Raw genomic sequence first — 14729 nt, 5'->3', positions numbered from 1 at the left:
CAATTTGCGTTCATCTGTATGAGCTCAATATTTCATTTGATTGCTGAGACACAAATACTTAGAAATCCACCATATGGGTGTGTTATCATTCCCAACATGCATACTTGTTCAGCATTGCTATCTCAGTTTTTTTTTTTTTTGCATCCAGCTATCAGCTGCAAACTCTCTCCTTGCCCTGGAGGATGGGTTGTGAATTTGAGATATACTAGAGGTATCACTGTCCTAATTTGATTCCCGGGTCTCTATATTAGCAGTGCTACATTAATAGATGTAACAGATGATATATCCGCAGTTCACAGGAATACAGTTCTTAAATTAAACAAACGTGTAGGTGGGTCGACGCTGCACCTCACACTTAATCAACAGGTTTAAGATATTCCAGATGGTTCTAATGGAGGCAAGACAAGAGCATTTGGTTCTGAACGCAGCCCAAGAGCGGTCCCCGCGAGAGCTGGTGAGCCATGATGGTACTCAGCCTAATGGCCAAGTACAATGATGTCAGACTAGCAGAGTGGCCTGCCCACTCCCTATATTTCATGGGCACTAAGTGGATTGATCTGTGGGTTGCGTACATGATATTCACACAGGCTTGGCGAGCTGCAGACCCTCTTTCACTGACACACTTGACTTACTGAGTCGAATTGGCAATTTGGCAGGAAAAACAACATTAAAATTCACAACAAGATTGGCAGGAGCTCTTTGTTTGAATTAGGAAAACTTCATTTAGAAGGAAAAGGCGTTGCCAGAATCAAACTCTCAAACACTCAAGTCAGCTCACGTAGTCTGTATTTTGACATCTGCTTCTGAGCCATCAGTAATAATGACAATAATTCTTGCTGTGGAGGAGCATATCAATGCAGAAAAGGTATTTGAATCCTCTGGTGCTTACTGTGCCACAGCCAGTTTTACTCGCGGTGTACTCTTGTGGTGATGGTGATTTTGAGTGACAAGCTTCAAGTTGACTCCTCCAAGGTGAAAGTAGCAGAGAAACCAGGAGGGCAGGGATGTAGAGACTGACCCGATGTGTTCAGGAAATTTGGAAAAGGTGGATAAGCTCAGTGTTCTGTGATGGAGACCTTTTATGTCCAGTATGTGCACGCTGGCATTACCATGTTCTTTCTGTCTGTGTTTCTTTCTCAACTCGCTGGCTCATGGCTTGAAGTGTGACTGTATCTCCGGGCTCCATCTCTAACCTCACATGCCAGCATCTGTCTGCTTCAGATCTTCATGTCCCCTCTCTTTCTCTCAGCCCTCCCTCCATCCCTTCTCACTCTCTCACTCTCTCGTCGCTCTTCCTTTCAGTCATGTTCACTCCCCGTCCATCTCCCTTTCCGTCCGGCTCCCTATGCACCTCTTGATCTCTCTCTCTTTCCTTTGTTGCCTGGAGGCAGATGATTAACATCATCAAAAGTGAAATGCGGATTCTGATGTCATACTAAGTGCCCCAGAGATCTCGCCGCCAAGTCGGAGAGACAACAAGAAAATCCACAGACCTTGATCGCATATGTCTATTGTTCATGGATATTTTTCCACATAAGTTCTGTGCCAAAAACACAAAACATGTCCATATCTTTCTATCATCACGTGCTAAATTCAGCCATCCAATCCAAGACTCCTCCTTCCTGGCTTTCGCCTTAGTCACCAAAGAGACATATTTTGTCTCCATCCCCTTTTTTAACAACAGTTTCTGTCACCCTCTGCTACATTTCTCCCACTCTCACTTGCTGTTTTTTTTTTTTTAAAGGCTAACTAGATTTCATGCTCAACCAGCTAAAGAGCCATGCTTCTCGTGTTTGCGGCCTCGTCTCTGGCAATCAGTGGGCATAATGTGAGGAGGCACTTCATCCGAAACAGAGAGCAACATGGGCAGATGTGAGCAGGGGGAGAGCGTAAGGATATATAGAGTATGACAGGGAAGACAAGGCATGGACAACTTTTGGTGAGCTTATATTCCAGGATGTCCTCTATTTGCTTGCATAACCAAAGGCCCTGCCAAGACATAGTTATGTAGACAAGTTGTCATTTTAAACTTGAATTTTTTCAGATTAAACAAACAAGGTATTGCCTGTTAATTTATAAGAATTGGAGGTGCTGATAGGTTGATTTTATTTGGCAACCAGAACCAAACTTAATATCAAATAAGCACATTGCCCCTTTTCTTCTAATTATTCCTTTCATTTTAAAACCATTAAAACAAGTGAGGAAAATCTGCCATTAATGTCAATATATTGGTGTCATTCCCCTGATGGTAGTTTAGTTTCCTGCCTTACTTTGTCCTACATGATGCCTTTCTCACAGTCCTGACACTTGTTTCATCCCAGTGGCCTGTAATGAATATGGCTCAGTTCTCACTAGAGGCCACCACTATGCATCTTATTTCATAGCCAGACCTCCTCTGGGCCCCAGATGCTCACATGCACTGCTACTGAGCAGTTAGGTCATAAAATGTGACATATTGCAACAATAAAAACTAGAAATACAGTGATAAATAAGATAATCATGGCTTTATTCTGCAATGTGTCATCAGACAAACACTGGGGTCATGATTTAAAAGCAGCTATGAAACTTATTATACTTTTAAATTCACATTTGTCTTATCATTGTGGTGCTAGAGGATTTGAACCAGAAAATATATATTAATATATCCCTGGAATATCATGCTGGCTACAGTCACACAAATCCAGTTTTATTTTGTTCAATGGAAAAAGCTCCAGGCCTTGTGTCTTGACTGAATCACAGAGCCTAGATCTTTCTTGCTTTGGGAGAGGCGGGAGAGATTTAAAATGTCTCATCTAATATAATTGAGGAATGAAAAAAGTAAAATAAATAAATACAATTTTAAAAAAGCTGATAAATTAGATTTTTTTTTTTTTTACTTTTATTGCAGTGTCAAATCTAACTTGGAGTATGACACTGATGATACCGGGAGGTTTGAAGAGGATGAATCAAATGTAATGAGCAGATGGAAATGATCAGCCTGTCTCTGGTTTCCTTGGCTGTGATTTAAACCATGAGGGAGTTGCTAGCAGGTATATTTCAGGAGGCATGCGCCTGCTTTGAGTCAAGCAGCTGGCGGGCTATATCTGTTACACATGCACATGCAACGGTGCAAGATCTGTGCCCATGGATAATGCTCACTGCTCTTACTTTATTTTCTTTATAGTGTTTCTAGTCTAGTTTTGCTTTTTTTTCTCACACTTTGCCAGATTTTTTTCCCCTTCCCCTTTTACCCTCACTCCCCTTTGCCCCAATCTCCACCCAGGCTATATTTAGGCAAGCCTCTGTCTTTAGGGAACGGACGCTGAGTGTCCTTACACAGATGTAGGTAAAGATACAAGACAGAGTGGGGGTAGAGTGGCAGGGGGCTTCCCATAAATCTGAACTTTTTGTGGACCCGTTGCTTATGAGTGTTTCTTTAGTATCTTGTTCCTCTTGAGAAAAAAAGTCATTTTGTATGTGAAAAGAAAATTCAGGAGTAATGAAGCAACCCCATGCTGTATTATTTCCCCACAATCCTTTTGGCACACGGAAATTCCCAAGAATTTTCCATTGCAGCGTTTCCAAGACAACCTTGGGAATCGCTAACAGCTGTTTGGTTGGGAGGTACAGGAAGCACATCTGTATACCGTAATATATAAAGCACGGGGAGTGTAGTTTTAAGGCCGTGCTGTAAATCTGGCATGTGTCACTCTTTCCTTATTTCAATGTTTGTTTATTTATAATCTATTTTTGTAATTCCCAAAGGATGTTAAGGGAGGGCCTACCAAACTAATCAGTAGTGAGTTATTAGGGAAAATGGTTGTGTCTGACTGAAAGTTTAAAAAAGGGTCATACAGACTTTTTTAGAAGCTGTAAGTCTGAAGAAAGATATGCTGTCTAATGTGAATTAAAAGTTTTAATCAACACTAATAAATAAATAACTTTTTCTGAACACAAAGGTCACTATAAAGCAAAGAACCAGCCGTAATTGCAGAAGAGTTTTCGTAAAAAAACTAATTATAAAATAAAAAGTTCTACGGATATCTAGAAATGTGGTTATGGACTTAATAAGCCAACTCATCCTAATCACACACTAGAAGTGTGAAGTGCTTAAAATATCTCTAGTGAGACACAGCGAGCCGTCTGATGTGAAATATTTTGAGAGAGAGACGCGGAGAAAAGTGGACCTGTGATGGCCCGCAATGGCTCCACTTGAGCCCCCTTAATGGAGTCCTACTGACGCATAAGAGCTGTTAATGCCAGACAACACTACACTACACTACTACATTACACAGGACAGCGTGTAGTAGCCATCAGGGAGACCAGTACTCAGCACAGCACTAACAGTAGTCTGCTTATGTAGGCGTCTAGATTGACGTTAATTGGACATTTTGGCCGGGGGGGGGGCTTTCTAATCTCTCTATTTATACACATTGTCCGAGATTACATGTCTGTTGGGGTGTGTGTGTGTGTGTGTGTGTGTAGTGAGGCAACAGGGTTGGGTTGATGTTGTGGTGGATGGGAGTTTGCTCAGAACGTGTAAAAGTGATTTGGAGCTTGTGTTACACCAAACTTTGTTGCAAAATTACGTGTGCACATCTGATATATAATATTAATTCAGTTGTTTTACTCTAGCATTGTGTTGGAATCTGACCAGCAGGTGTGATTTTGCTCTACAGCGAGTACAAACACTTGCAGGTGTCACAACAATTCTGTTTTCCTCCGATTTTAATGTGCTCAGACACCTGCTGGGAGAGGTGATACAATGGGAGCTGTTAGGTCTGTCGGGATGTATATGCCTTTTGACATGGATGGTGTGGGTGAGGCGGACTAGGCGCTAGGTGGACGGCGAGTCAGTCCCAGCTAACCATCGCCCAGAGTGTGAGGTCAAACATGGCCAAGAGTATGGAGTCCTACCCCCGGCTGTCAGACAGTCTAATGTTGCCAGTGGACAGGCTGCATAGAAGTTAGATAACCAAATGGAATGGTCTGATTTTGTTAAGAGGCATTTAGTGGTATGGCGATGATTGTGAATGGAAAAAAATAACGTTTTTTTTAATTAAATGTAATTTATTAATTGATTAACTAAAACACAAATTCCAAGGAATAATGTGTTCCAACAGGTTCCCAAGACAAACACATCCACTAAAAAAGTCCTGATCTCCATATTTTACCATATTTTGTCCATCTTGTTTTTTTGTTTTTTTTTTGCTATTATTTAAGTATAAAGGCTACACGGCGTACATCAAAATGTGAATTTTAACTGCTAATAACAGGGAGGGTTTAGATCATTAAATTGATCACTAAAACTTCTCAGTTTGATTACAGTCATTTAGACAATTATCTTTTGCATCAAGTTTTAAATATGGCATTATCTAATGCTAACCTTTAGGGAATTTAGGTGAAATCTACAATCGAAAATAGACAGAGGGAACTAAAATAAACACCTTAATGTGTATTTTGAAGTGCCATGTGACTGAGTCTGAAAAGCATATTCACTCAAGATGAGCTACAGCCAAGCACTAACTGACTACAGCTAACGTATCCGTACACTCGAATGTGTCCGGTAAAACAGACTTGTGGCAACATATCTTAACATTCCACTTACCATCCTGCCATGCAGTGCTAACTAACTAAGATTTGGGGTCTCTAAGTATGTTGGTTAACTGACAAAGAAATTATTATTGTCTTCCTAGTCTTGTCTTCTTGTCTTCGAATCATATGTTGTTCGATTTAACACAAGTTAATACGATCTTTGGCTGTGTGTCAGACACAATGGAATCGGCTCCCTGCAACCCACACCTGCTCTCACAATGCATGATTGCCTACCAGCGCCACCCCATCATTTGGTAATGATCTCATACAATGTCTTGTCAGCTGTAATACACCCTAACATAAGTGCTTGATAGAGCGTAGAGAATACTGTTGTCAAGGCTTCACTTAAACACTGCTCTTCACATAGACAGGGGTGGGTGCGGTGAAAACGCTCCGACTGACTTGCTAAGAGGAAAATGGTAGAAGAGAGGCAGCAGCATCAATAACGTCTTGCCATAGTGGATAATGAGGGCGCGAGACATTTACAAAGCCTGCAATTATGGTGTTATTGACCTCAATAAAGGAGAAGATATCATCACTTGTCTCCTTTTGTGAGAGGAGCGTGAGAGGGGAGGAGGAGGAGAAAGGATGTCTTGCGTTATGAGTTCATTTAGAGGGAAAACAGGAAGCACTCGGCAGCAAATAATTATGCGGAGTTTGCAAGATGAAACGAACCTTTCGGTGATATAAAGAAAACCAGAAAACACAGTGTAACATCATAAACAACAACAGATAGCTAGTCGAGTAAGAGAGGTGGAAGGAAAGAGGATGTACAGGGAAAAAAGGAGAGATAAAAGCATACAAGAAAAGACAACAGGAGCAGAAAGTAACTGTTTGTCTTCCACAAAGCTCTGTCAGGCTCACTGCTTATTAGATGCCTTGCCTCATAGTCAGAGCTTTTATTAACTATCCCCCAGTGGCTCAATTACATCCATGCCGCCATCCTCAAACATCCCTGTCTTTTTTTTTTTTCTTGTGCATCCCCTCTGCTTCCTGTAATAATGTCAGCCTTCTCTCTCTCTCTCTCTAAGAACAGATTAGAAGCCCAAATTACTACTATCAGAGGAGGATTTAAGGTTTCAAGCTGTCTCTCAGTGCTGGAAACCATGACTCCAGAACACGTTGAAAAAAGCAAAGAGAGTTTGCTGTCGGATGCTTCTTCCGTGATGGTTTTGATGGTATTAAGAGATCAAATGTGGATCCGCAGACTTGGTTCTGAGTATAAAAACATGAGGATGTTGTACAAGACGAGAGGGCGCTGGAGTGGAAACTCTGAGATTGGATATTGAGCCCTGGATTGTAGTGCCTGCTTGCACACAGGCATGTTGGACCTCGGAGCCGGTGTAAGTCCAACTTTTCAGGGAATTAGTTGGAATGATGTAGCGCCCAACACTGCTGGATCAATTTTCTGGACTTTCACTCGGCTAGGGGTTTTTACCTGGTGTTAGTTTTATCCTCTGGTAAAAACAAAAGGAAACCGAAAGTACACAAACTAGTTATAAAGCTATGGAAATAACTTGAAAACCGCTGTTTCTGAATGACAACGTAAGGTCATTGTGGTGGAAAAAAAATTATGTGCTTCTCCCTAGATGTACTTCTTATTCATCCGCTGTTGATCAAGGATTTGGCTTGCATGCCGCATGAAATTAGACTACTCATACCATGGCTTTCAGTGGCGATGAGAAGACTTCAGGCAGGTACTGCCCGATAACCAACGAGACGTGAAAAAGTGTTTCATGACAGGAATTTGACAGCCTGAAGCATAAGAATACAGTCTACTGGGTATTTATTTAAAGTTCCCTCACAACCTTTTTTCTAGAAATGACATAGAAATAGATTTGGTATGAGAGTATAGACGGGGCTCATCAGAAAAAGCTTGAAGGTAACATTTTCCATCTTCTCTCCATGAACTCCATCTGGGAAACCATTGTTTAAAGTTGTATTACAAACCCTTGCAAACCCCCTTGTGACAGCTTGACTGAGATTTTTAACTAAACCTTGAAAGTAGGTAAAAGTAAAAGAAACAAAGCATTAGTCAAGGACAGTTTATGGTCGGCTTACATCTTATTATAACTTGGGTTTATTCAAACTTTGGTCTTGTTTTCATAGGTTCTATTTCCATGGATGGCAGGACCCAAACAAATTTAAGCCACGGTTTATTTATTGTATTTTCTCCACTTTAACTTGCTGCCCTTTGCAACAGAAAACTAAAGCATGCATCAATCTATGTTGTCTTCAAAGCCACTAAACTCCTTTGACATCTTACCTTGCAGAACACAGGGGTTGCTGGTCTGCCGCTGGCTCAATTGGTTATCTTATTAGTGTTATAATTTAATCTAGAATCTGAAGTAAAACTTCTATTCAATGATCTTAATTTATCCCTTAATATAAATGGGACTCAAGAGATATTTGTAGTTTTTGAGTGTTGAAGCATATTCACTTCCTGAGCCTATTGTCCTACAAGCGTATTAGCCTCGCTAAGAGATTATGAAACAGCTGCATAACAGTTAAAGGCCAGAGGCTGTTTTTTAAAAATATATAGATATAGAGGGAGAGAATGCAAAATGCCTCCCCAACAGTCACATACAGTATGGCTGCAGGGGTTAATGTGGTCCAAATTAACACAGCAGTGCTCTAACGCTGACTCATGCTCTCTATTCTGGGATTGCGTCTGTGTGTTCACCCCTCAGATTGAACAGTGTGCACCTAACTGGCTGAGTGAAGCTTATCTTTTTCATGTTTTCTGTTTAATCTACCTCTTTCATTTTTAATTCTGAAATAATAGTGATAATCCAGTAGGCTATTACACTAGTCTAGCACTACTTCTGATGTGTATTTGCTCAATGCAGTCATAGTAGTTGCTTTAAATATCAAATCTAAACAAATTCTTGAACAATTTAACTTGTCTGTAGGCTGTATGTGTCACTAAATATTGCAAAATACATGTGAAACTTGCATTAATTAAGAGCTTGGTAACGAGCATATTGCATATTACATTATAAAGTTGTTATGGCAAACCTTCTCCCTAAGGTTTGTCTATTTAAACATCCAGCAGACATGGAAAAAAAGCATTAGTCTGTGTCTATGATCGTTATGTTCACCAGCACCTTCAGAGTCGCTAACTCTGTCTGCTGTTTGGTGCTGGGCAGATAGTGTACAATGCGTTAATGAGCTGCTGAAAGCAGCAGTCTGCTGCTGGAGTTGAGCAGTCGAAGCACGAAAGTCAAGTTGTGGCTTGTAAAAACCAAAACAATGAGCTGAAAGACACTAAAATAAAAAAAGAACTGCACTCAGGTGATAATTCTCTATAGATTTTTTTATTATGAGCAACACCTCTCACATCCCCTTCATTTATTCAACCCATTGTTAATGCGGTAATATTGATTATTGCAGTTTTAAAGTCGTAGTCTAATTTATCATTTGTCATGCTCTGATCCGTCACTCTGAAAGGGGGGTTATATAACACACATGCACAAATGGGTCACACCCATTTCATTACATTGAGAGCTTCTGTAAAAGAGATGCACCTGTCCCTGTGACCTTTGACCCTGGGCAACCCCCTACTGCCCTCTTAAAGACCCACCGCTCTGGTTACACACAGGCGTTGACACACACACGTTCGCACAAATGCGTGACAGCTGAGCTAACGGAGGCAGCTTCTTTTCCTGTCATTAGAGGAATGGAGGTTAAAGGAGAGGGGGAGAGTCTGCTTTGTATAACCACCAGACACACATGGGTCAAACACACATTAAGACACATTTTCAGAAAGACGGAAATTAGCTAATGTAACAGTAAACAGGAAGTCTAGCACGTAGACTGTATTTTGTTTTGTGTGTTCTGTTTTTTTTTCTGAAATGATCTGCAGAGACGTGGTGCGGTAGCATCCATGGTAATATTTACACCACTCACCAGCACCTCATCTAATTTCACACCATTTAACTCACTGGCACATTTGTGCTTGTGACTGAGGACATGGAAAGAACCTGATGAAAATTTAATGTGATCTTTTCAGCCGTCGGAGCCCTCATATCAGACGATCTGTTTGTCTAAACTCCAACCAACTGTGTCTCCAACTCTCTAAAGCCAGTGAACCTGCGGTGATCTGTACCACATGCACCTTGAGTCACATTTCACTATCGCAAACAACATGTCGAGTTAGACAGGTATCAGAGCTTCTCATCACGACTCTAACAAGTATGAAAGCAGTCCAGGCTCAAAGTGTGTGTGCCATGTCTAACACCATGGCACATTTCCAGCTCGGTAAATGGGTGTGGTATCATTTTGTGCTTCCTGTCTTTAAAGCGAATTTATGTTCTGCCTTTTTACTATCTAGCAGAACAACCCTACTTTTACTCATCCTTAGAGGGCCACTGCCGGCTGGAACATCACAGTGAAATTTCCAGTACTAGATGTGGCCAAATGGTCAAACACAAACCTGCTGCTGCGACATATGGGCTTTCCTTAAGACCCCCTGCAAGCATTAGCAGTTGCTTGTGTCACTGTGATGACTAAGGACAGAATTACCTCATATTATTGACATTACAGCAACAGTTATGTTGCCATATTCCTGGCTAGATTAAGTAATTTGGGAAAATACTATATATTTGTGCATTAGCAGCACATTACATACAAGCCATGGAGGCTACTGCTTGTTTTGTACTAACCAACCAATGCAACAACCACCCTTAGAAGTTGTATAGGCTGGTGTACACACTGTATTCTTTCAAATTGTGTGTGTAAATTAGAGAATATGCAAATGAACCGAGCGAGTGACTGCACTTGGCAAGAAGAACAAAAGGAGTTAAGAAGAAGAAGGAGCTTTAACAATTGCCTGTCAGGAAAAAAAACAGTCTGCCTCATAAGTGGGTGATATTAATGACTCAATGAGACAAGTGTGTGAGAAAAGAGGCTTGTAATGCCAGCAGGTCTCACACTTGGCTGAGCTTCACATGGCTCCTCATTTCCAGCCCTGCAGTCTAAACGCTGTAGCCGAGTGGCTCTACATGGCTCACCAGTCATTTTGGAGGCTTCCTTCCTTTCTACATCGCCCACCCTCTCTCCGAGTGATCAGAGGGCAGAATAGGAACTGAGCATGGGAGGGGGATAATGATACTATCTCATTTTTCCATGTCCTGCTCCAAGTTTCCATTCTCTCATGTTTTTGTTGTACTTTCCTGGTTAAAATACTATTACTGTAGTCTGCTTCTATTCAGAAACATACAGTAAACTCCTTCATCACTCAAGTCGCACATCCTGATGTTACACAGAGATTGTATTCTCTTTTACTGAAGATGGTTATATGTGGAAGTGGCCAGTCAGAACACTGCTTAGCCTTTCAGTTTTTACCCAGGAGATTTTATTAAACCAAGATCAGAAAGATTTTCAAAAGTCTAGCTCAATGAAAGTAGAATTAGCCATTAGCAGTTTATTATGTTATAAGCTGACCTCATGTAGAAAGCTCCAAGCTGCTGCAGACAAGAGGGGGAACTAATCACTTTTAACCACAACTAGTGTAGTTCATGTTTTATGTTTTATTGTAGCAATCCTCTCCTCATTGGGGAAGAAGTTCTGCTAACAGGGGATTAGTGTCAGCTCTTACCAAAGCTGTTTATATCTAAATATGCAAAACTGAGCTTTGTGCCATGCTTCCCACTTACAGTAAATGTGGTGAGGATATTCTTCAGAAATGTGGTTTTAAAAAAAACAAAGGATTAATTATTTATGTGGAACTGAATCTTGACTTTTGCTTGAATGTAGCACTCGTTGGATGAGTGGACAAATAATGATCCTCTATTCTTCTTTGATGGAGCGTTAATGCACACCCACACACATTCACTCTCTAGCATTAGACACCTGTTGTAATGACCCACCTCATTTGAAAAAAAGTCAGGTGCATAATAACCCTAATACACACCTGCTCACAATGGTTAGTAGACCTTATCTTGACCCCAGTGTTGGCTCCATGCACAGTAGTCAGTCTGCATAACAACTATAAAGCTTAAAGTCAATGATTGCGATGGCGGATAGACAGAGTTATGTGCTGACCATCCTATATCTGCTCTCAGCTGTTCTCAGAAGGCTAAATATACTATATGGTTTCTATGCTACACATTTCCAGCATGAGGTAACCATGGTCATGTTACACTGTATTTTTTTTTAAATAAGATAACAGACGGGTTCATATGTCAAAGGCCTCTCAGCAGTATGGAGGTTGAAGAGGTTAATTGACACCGTGAGGGAGAAAGGGTAATTTTCTTTATGGATTATGTCATGTATTTTTTATTGGCTCTTGTAAAGAAAGCTGGGCAGAGGGTTGTAGGTGTATTTACAGTGTATTGTTTTCAGAGGGTTCAGAACATGTGTAGTTGAGCAGCAGGAGGTTGAAAGTAGCGTGGTTGCAATAGGGGTGGACATTTCTTTTGCTCAGAAATGTCTACATCAGTACAAATTTCAATGATTTTGCTCAGTCCAGTGTGTAAGATGTAGTAGACTACATGTAAAAGTTTTCATCAGTGTATAATCACCCAGAAAAGCCTTTAGAATAAGCTTTTTTGTTAGTTTCAAATGCCATGGGTCCGCCCCAAAGAAACACCATGTTTCCACATTAATCCAAAATGCACAAACTAAACACTAGCTCTAGATTATTTATTTTGTTTTTTAATAATTTTTCCCCCTGCACAATGGGATGTTGAGGCAAGGCAGTTGCAATCACCGACTACACCGCTAAATCCGACTAAATCCTACAAACTGCTCCTTTTTAAAGTAGTAGTTTGGCACTTTGAAACATGCTTCTTGCAAAGGGTGAGATGATTGCATTGATAGCAAATATGAAACTACCGCCTGTAGTCTGGTAGCTTAACTTAGCTCAAACATTGGAAGCAGCCAACATAAACGTGAGTGTAAAAACAACACATTTTGGCACACTGTGTAAATCCACAATGTGATGTTTTTACACTTCACAGATTTTGGTAGCACAGAAATAGCTTGTTATTTCTGGTGTTTATATTCTACTACTAGTAACTGGCTGTTAGCATCATTTCTACTGAAACTATTTAAGCTTGATGTATGATAAACTGAGGCTAACCTAAAACAAGTTTATTACAGTCTAAATACAGTAAATCAACCTTGTAAGTTTTGGAAATTGACATAAATAACTTTGTAGGTTACAGTGCATGTGGGGTATGTGGTGCCATGTCTCACAAGTTAAGAGATTTACTGGTGTTATGACAGTAAGAAGGTATGGTGTATATGGTCTTACATACAGTTGACACCATGCACACTCATACATGCACACACATGACCTGAACTGAACTGAATGTCAAGGATTCCATGTAAGGAAATAATGTCCTTAACGTCCTTCTGGCTACGTTACAGAACATAACATTGATTTATTAGTTTAGAGCTGGAGCCTAATTACTGTTTGGATATGTTTGTGGACATGGGCATTCACATAGGGGTCAAATATTACTACCGGTAGTATGGCTGCTTTTATTCAAAAACAATATCTCTGAACATTAATCAATGTCTAAACCCTAATTAATAAAGGTTTGTCTCCAATGCTGTTTTCTGCGTCTTTCTTTCCATTAACCAGCATCTCACCCCTGAGGACGACACCCCCATGCTGACAAACTATGCATAGCTTTTGCATTAATGCACAGCTCACGTGGAGTAAAGCAATGTACTCACAAACATTATTATTTCATGCTTTCTCCTTCCTGAACCTACAAATTATTTTTTTTAGCATATTATTATAGTAAGCAGTATAGCTCAGTTTATCATCTCATGGACTGTAGACTGCAGGGAATTAATTGATTGTTTTTTCTTTTGTGTGTGTTCTTAGAATAAAAGACTGGGTGGACCAGATGCAAAAAGAGTTGATCACATTAACAGACACAGCCAGTGGTATGCAGCACCTAATACAGGTAAGCATGATTTTCACTTGACACTAACTGTTGCTCAAATTCTCTATATACCAATTCATAAAAAAATTTGAATTGAATTCTCTTTATTTTTGTAGAAGGAACTATGCAGCTAATGTGCATGTTTCAGTATGTTGTATTAAAATGGATTCAATTACATTTCAATTAGTTAAAAAAGGAATAAATATTGGCTCGTAAAAACTGCAAGTCTTACTTATTCCCAGATAAGAAGGAGGGGGATGTAACTAGTGTTTCCTGTCCATGTTTATTTGGTCTACTTGACCCTAGAACATCACTCTGGGATTTCAATCACTCAATGTACGGAGTTACAACAACGGGAAGTAACAACATCGGATAGATTGGCCATTAGGGTGCTAACTGTCCTTAGGCCTTTAGGTGATATAACACACAAATATAGCACTAAACAATATAGGAGTAGCCTACACTATTTCAGGGGACACTGCCACTGTCAACAAAATAACTAATATTCGAATGTATTCTTTTTGGTCATTGTAATTTGGATTAAACACAAGTCAAAAAACAAAACAATCTGATATTTATTGACTTCAAATTAAATCCATTATGTAATTTCAGTATTGACAATTATCACTCATAGCCTACTCTCTGTAACTTGCTTCTCTTCCAGTCATTAACCCTTCTTGCACGTCCTCAGCTGTCACAATATATCACCAGCCTATATATAGCAGCTCCTCATTAGACATAACGCTGCATCATTTTATTCTGCCAGCCTAATGTACACGCTCGGATTAGATCAGCGTCACGACTGTACCGTGATGGTTACAGTCCTTGCACACAAACACGCACACCCACACTCAAGCCCACATCTGACAAAAGAGAAGAAGCTTTTTAGATCCACATTGATTGACATAATGCATCTGGCACTTTTAAAGCATCATGGAAATCATTACAAAACGTGTTTTTATTTGATGCAGTGGCACGACTTGTCTCCAGAAATTAGAATTAAGGATATCAATGTTTTGTGTAACTGGATCCTCGTAAAACTTTTGTTGCTGTAGACGAACCTGATGCTTTTGGAGGCGCCCTGGTTTAAAGTATATGTACTGTACACAGCCTGCAGAATTTAAAAGGGAGTGTTATGTAGCTTGTGAGTTAATAATACATGTGAAGAAAAGATCTAAATTGCCTGCACAGTTGTACCTTTTGACACTGAGAATCACCCCTAAGCCGAAGCATAACATTAGTACTTTAAAGTCC

General features: G+C 40.1%; 2 protein-coding genes across 4 annotated transcripts in view; one reads left to right on the top strand and one right to left on the bottom strand.

The window, feature by feature from the left end:
* LOC104928802 (E3 ubiquitin-protein ligase TRIM38) overlaps window positions 1-14729 on the bottom strand; it is an 899066-nt gene that overhangs the window by 195062 nt on the left and 689275 nt on the right. The gene's annotated exons all lie outside the window — the stretch shown is intronic.
* cacna2d1a (calcium channel, voltage-dependent, alpha 2/delta subunit 1a) overlaps window positions 1-14729 on the top strand; it is an 84683-nt gene that overhangs the window by 1321 nt on the left and 68633 nt on the right. For all 3 annotated transcript variants that reach the window (XM_027272179.1, XM_027272178.1, XM_019266779.2), the window contains exon 2: window positions 13415-13496. In XM_027272179.1, coding sequence (XP_027127980.1) covers window positions 13415-13496 — 82 coding nt within the window. The remainder of the gene's footprint in view (window positions 1-13414; window positions 13497-14729) is intronic.

This window comes from Larimichthys crocea, chromosome XX (assembly GCF_000972845.2).
Source record: "Larimichthys crocea isolate SSNF chromosome XX, L_crocea_2.0, whole genome shotgun sequence".
Taxonomy (NCBI): Eukaryota; Metazoa; Chordata; class Actinopteri; family Sciaenidae; genus Larimichthys; species Larimichthys crocea.
This window is presented reverse-complemented; position numbering and strand designations above follow the sequence as displayed.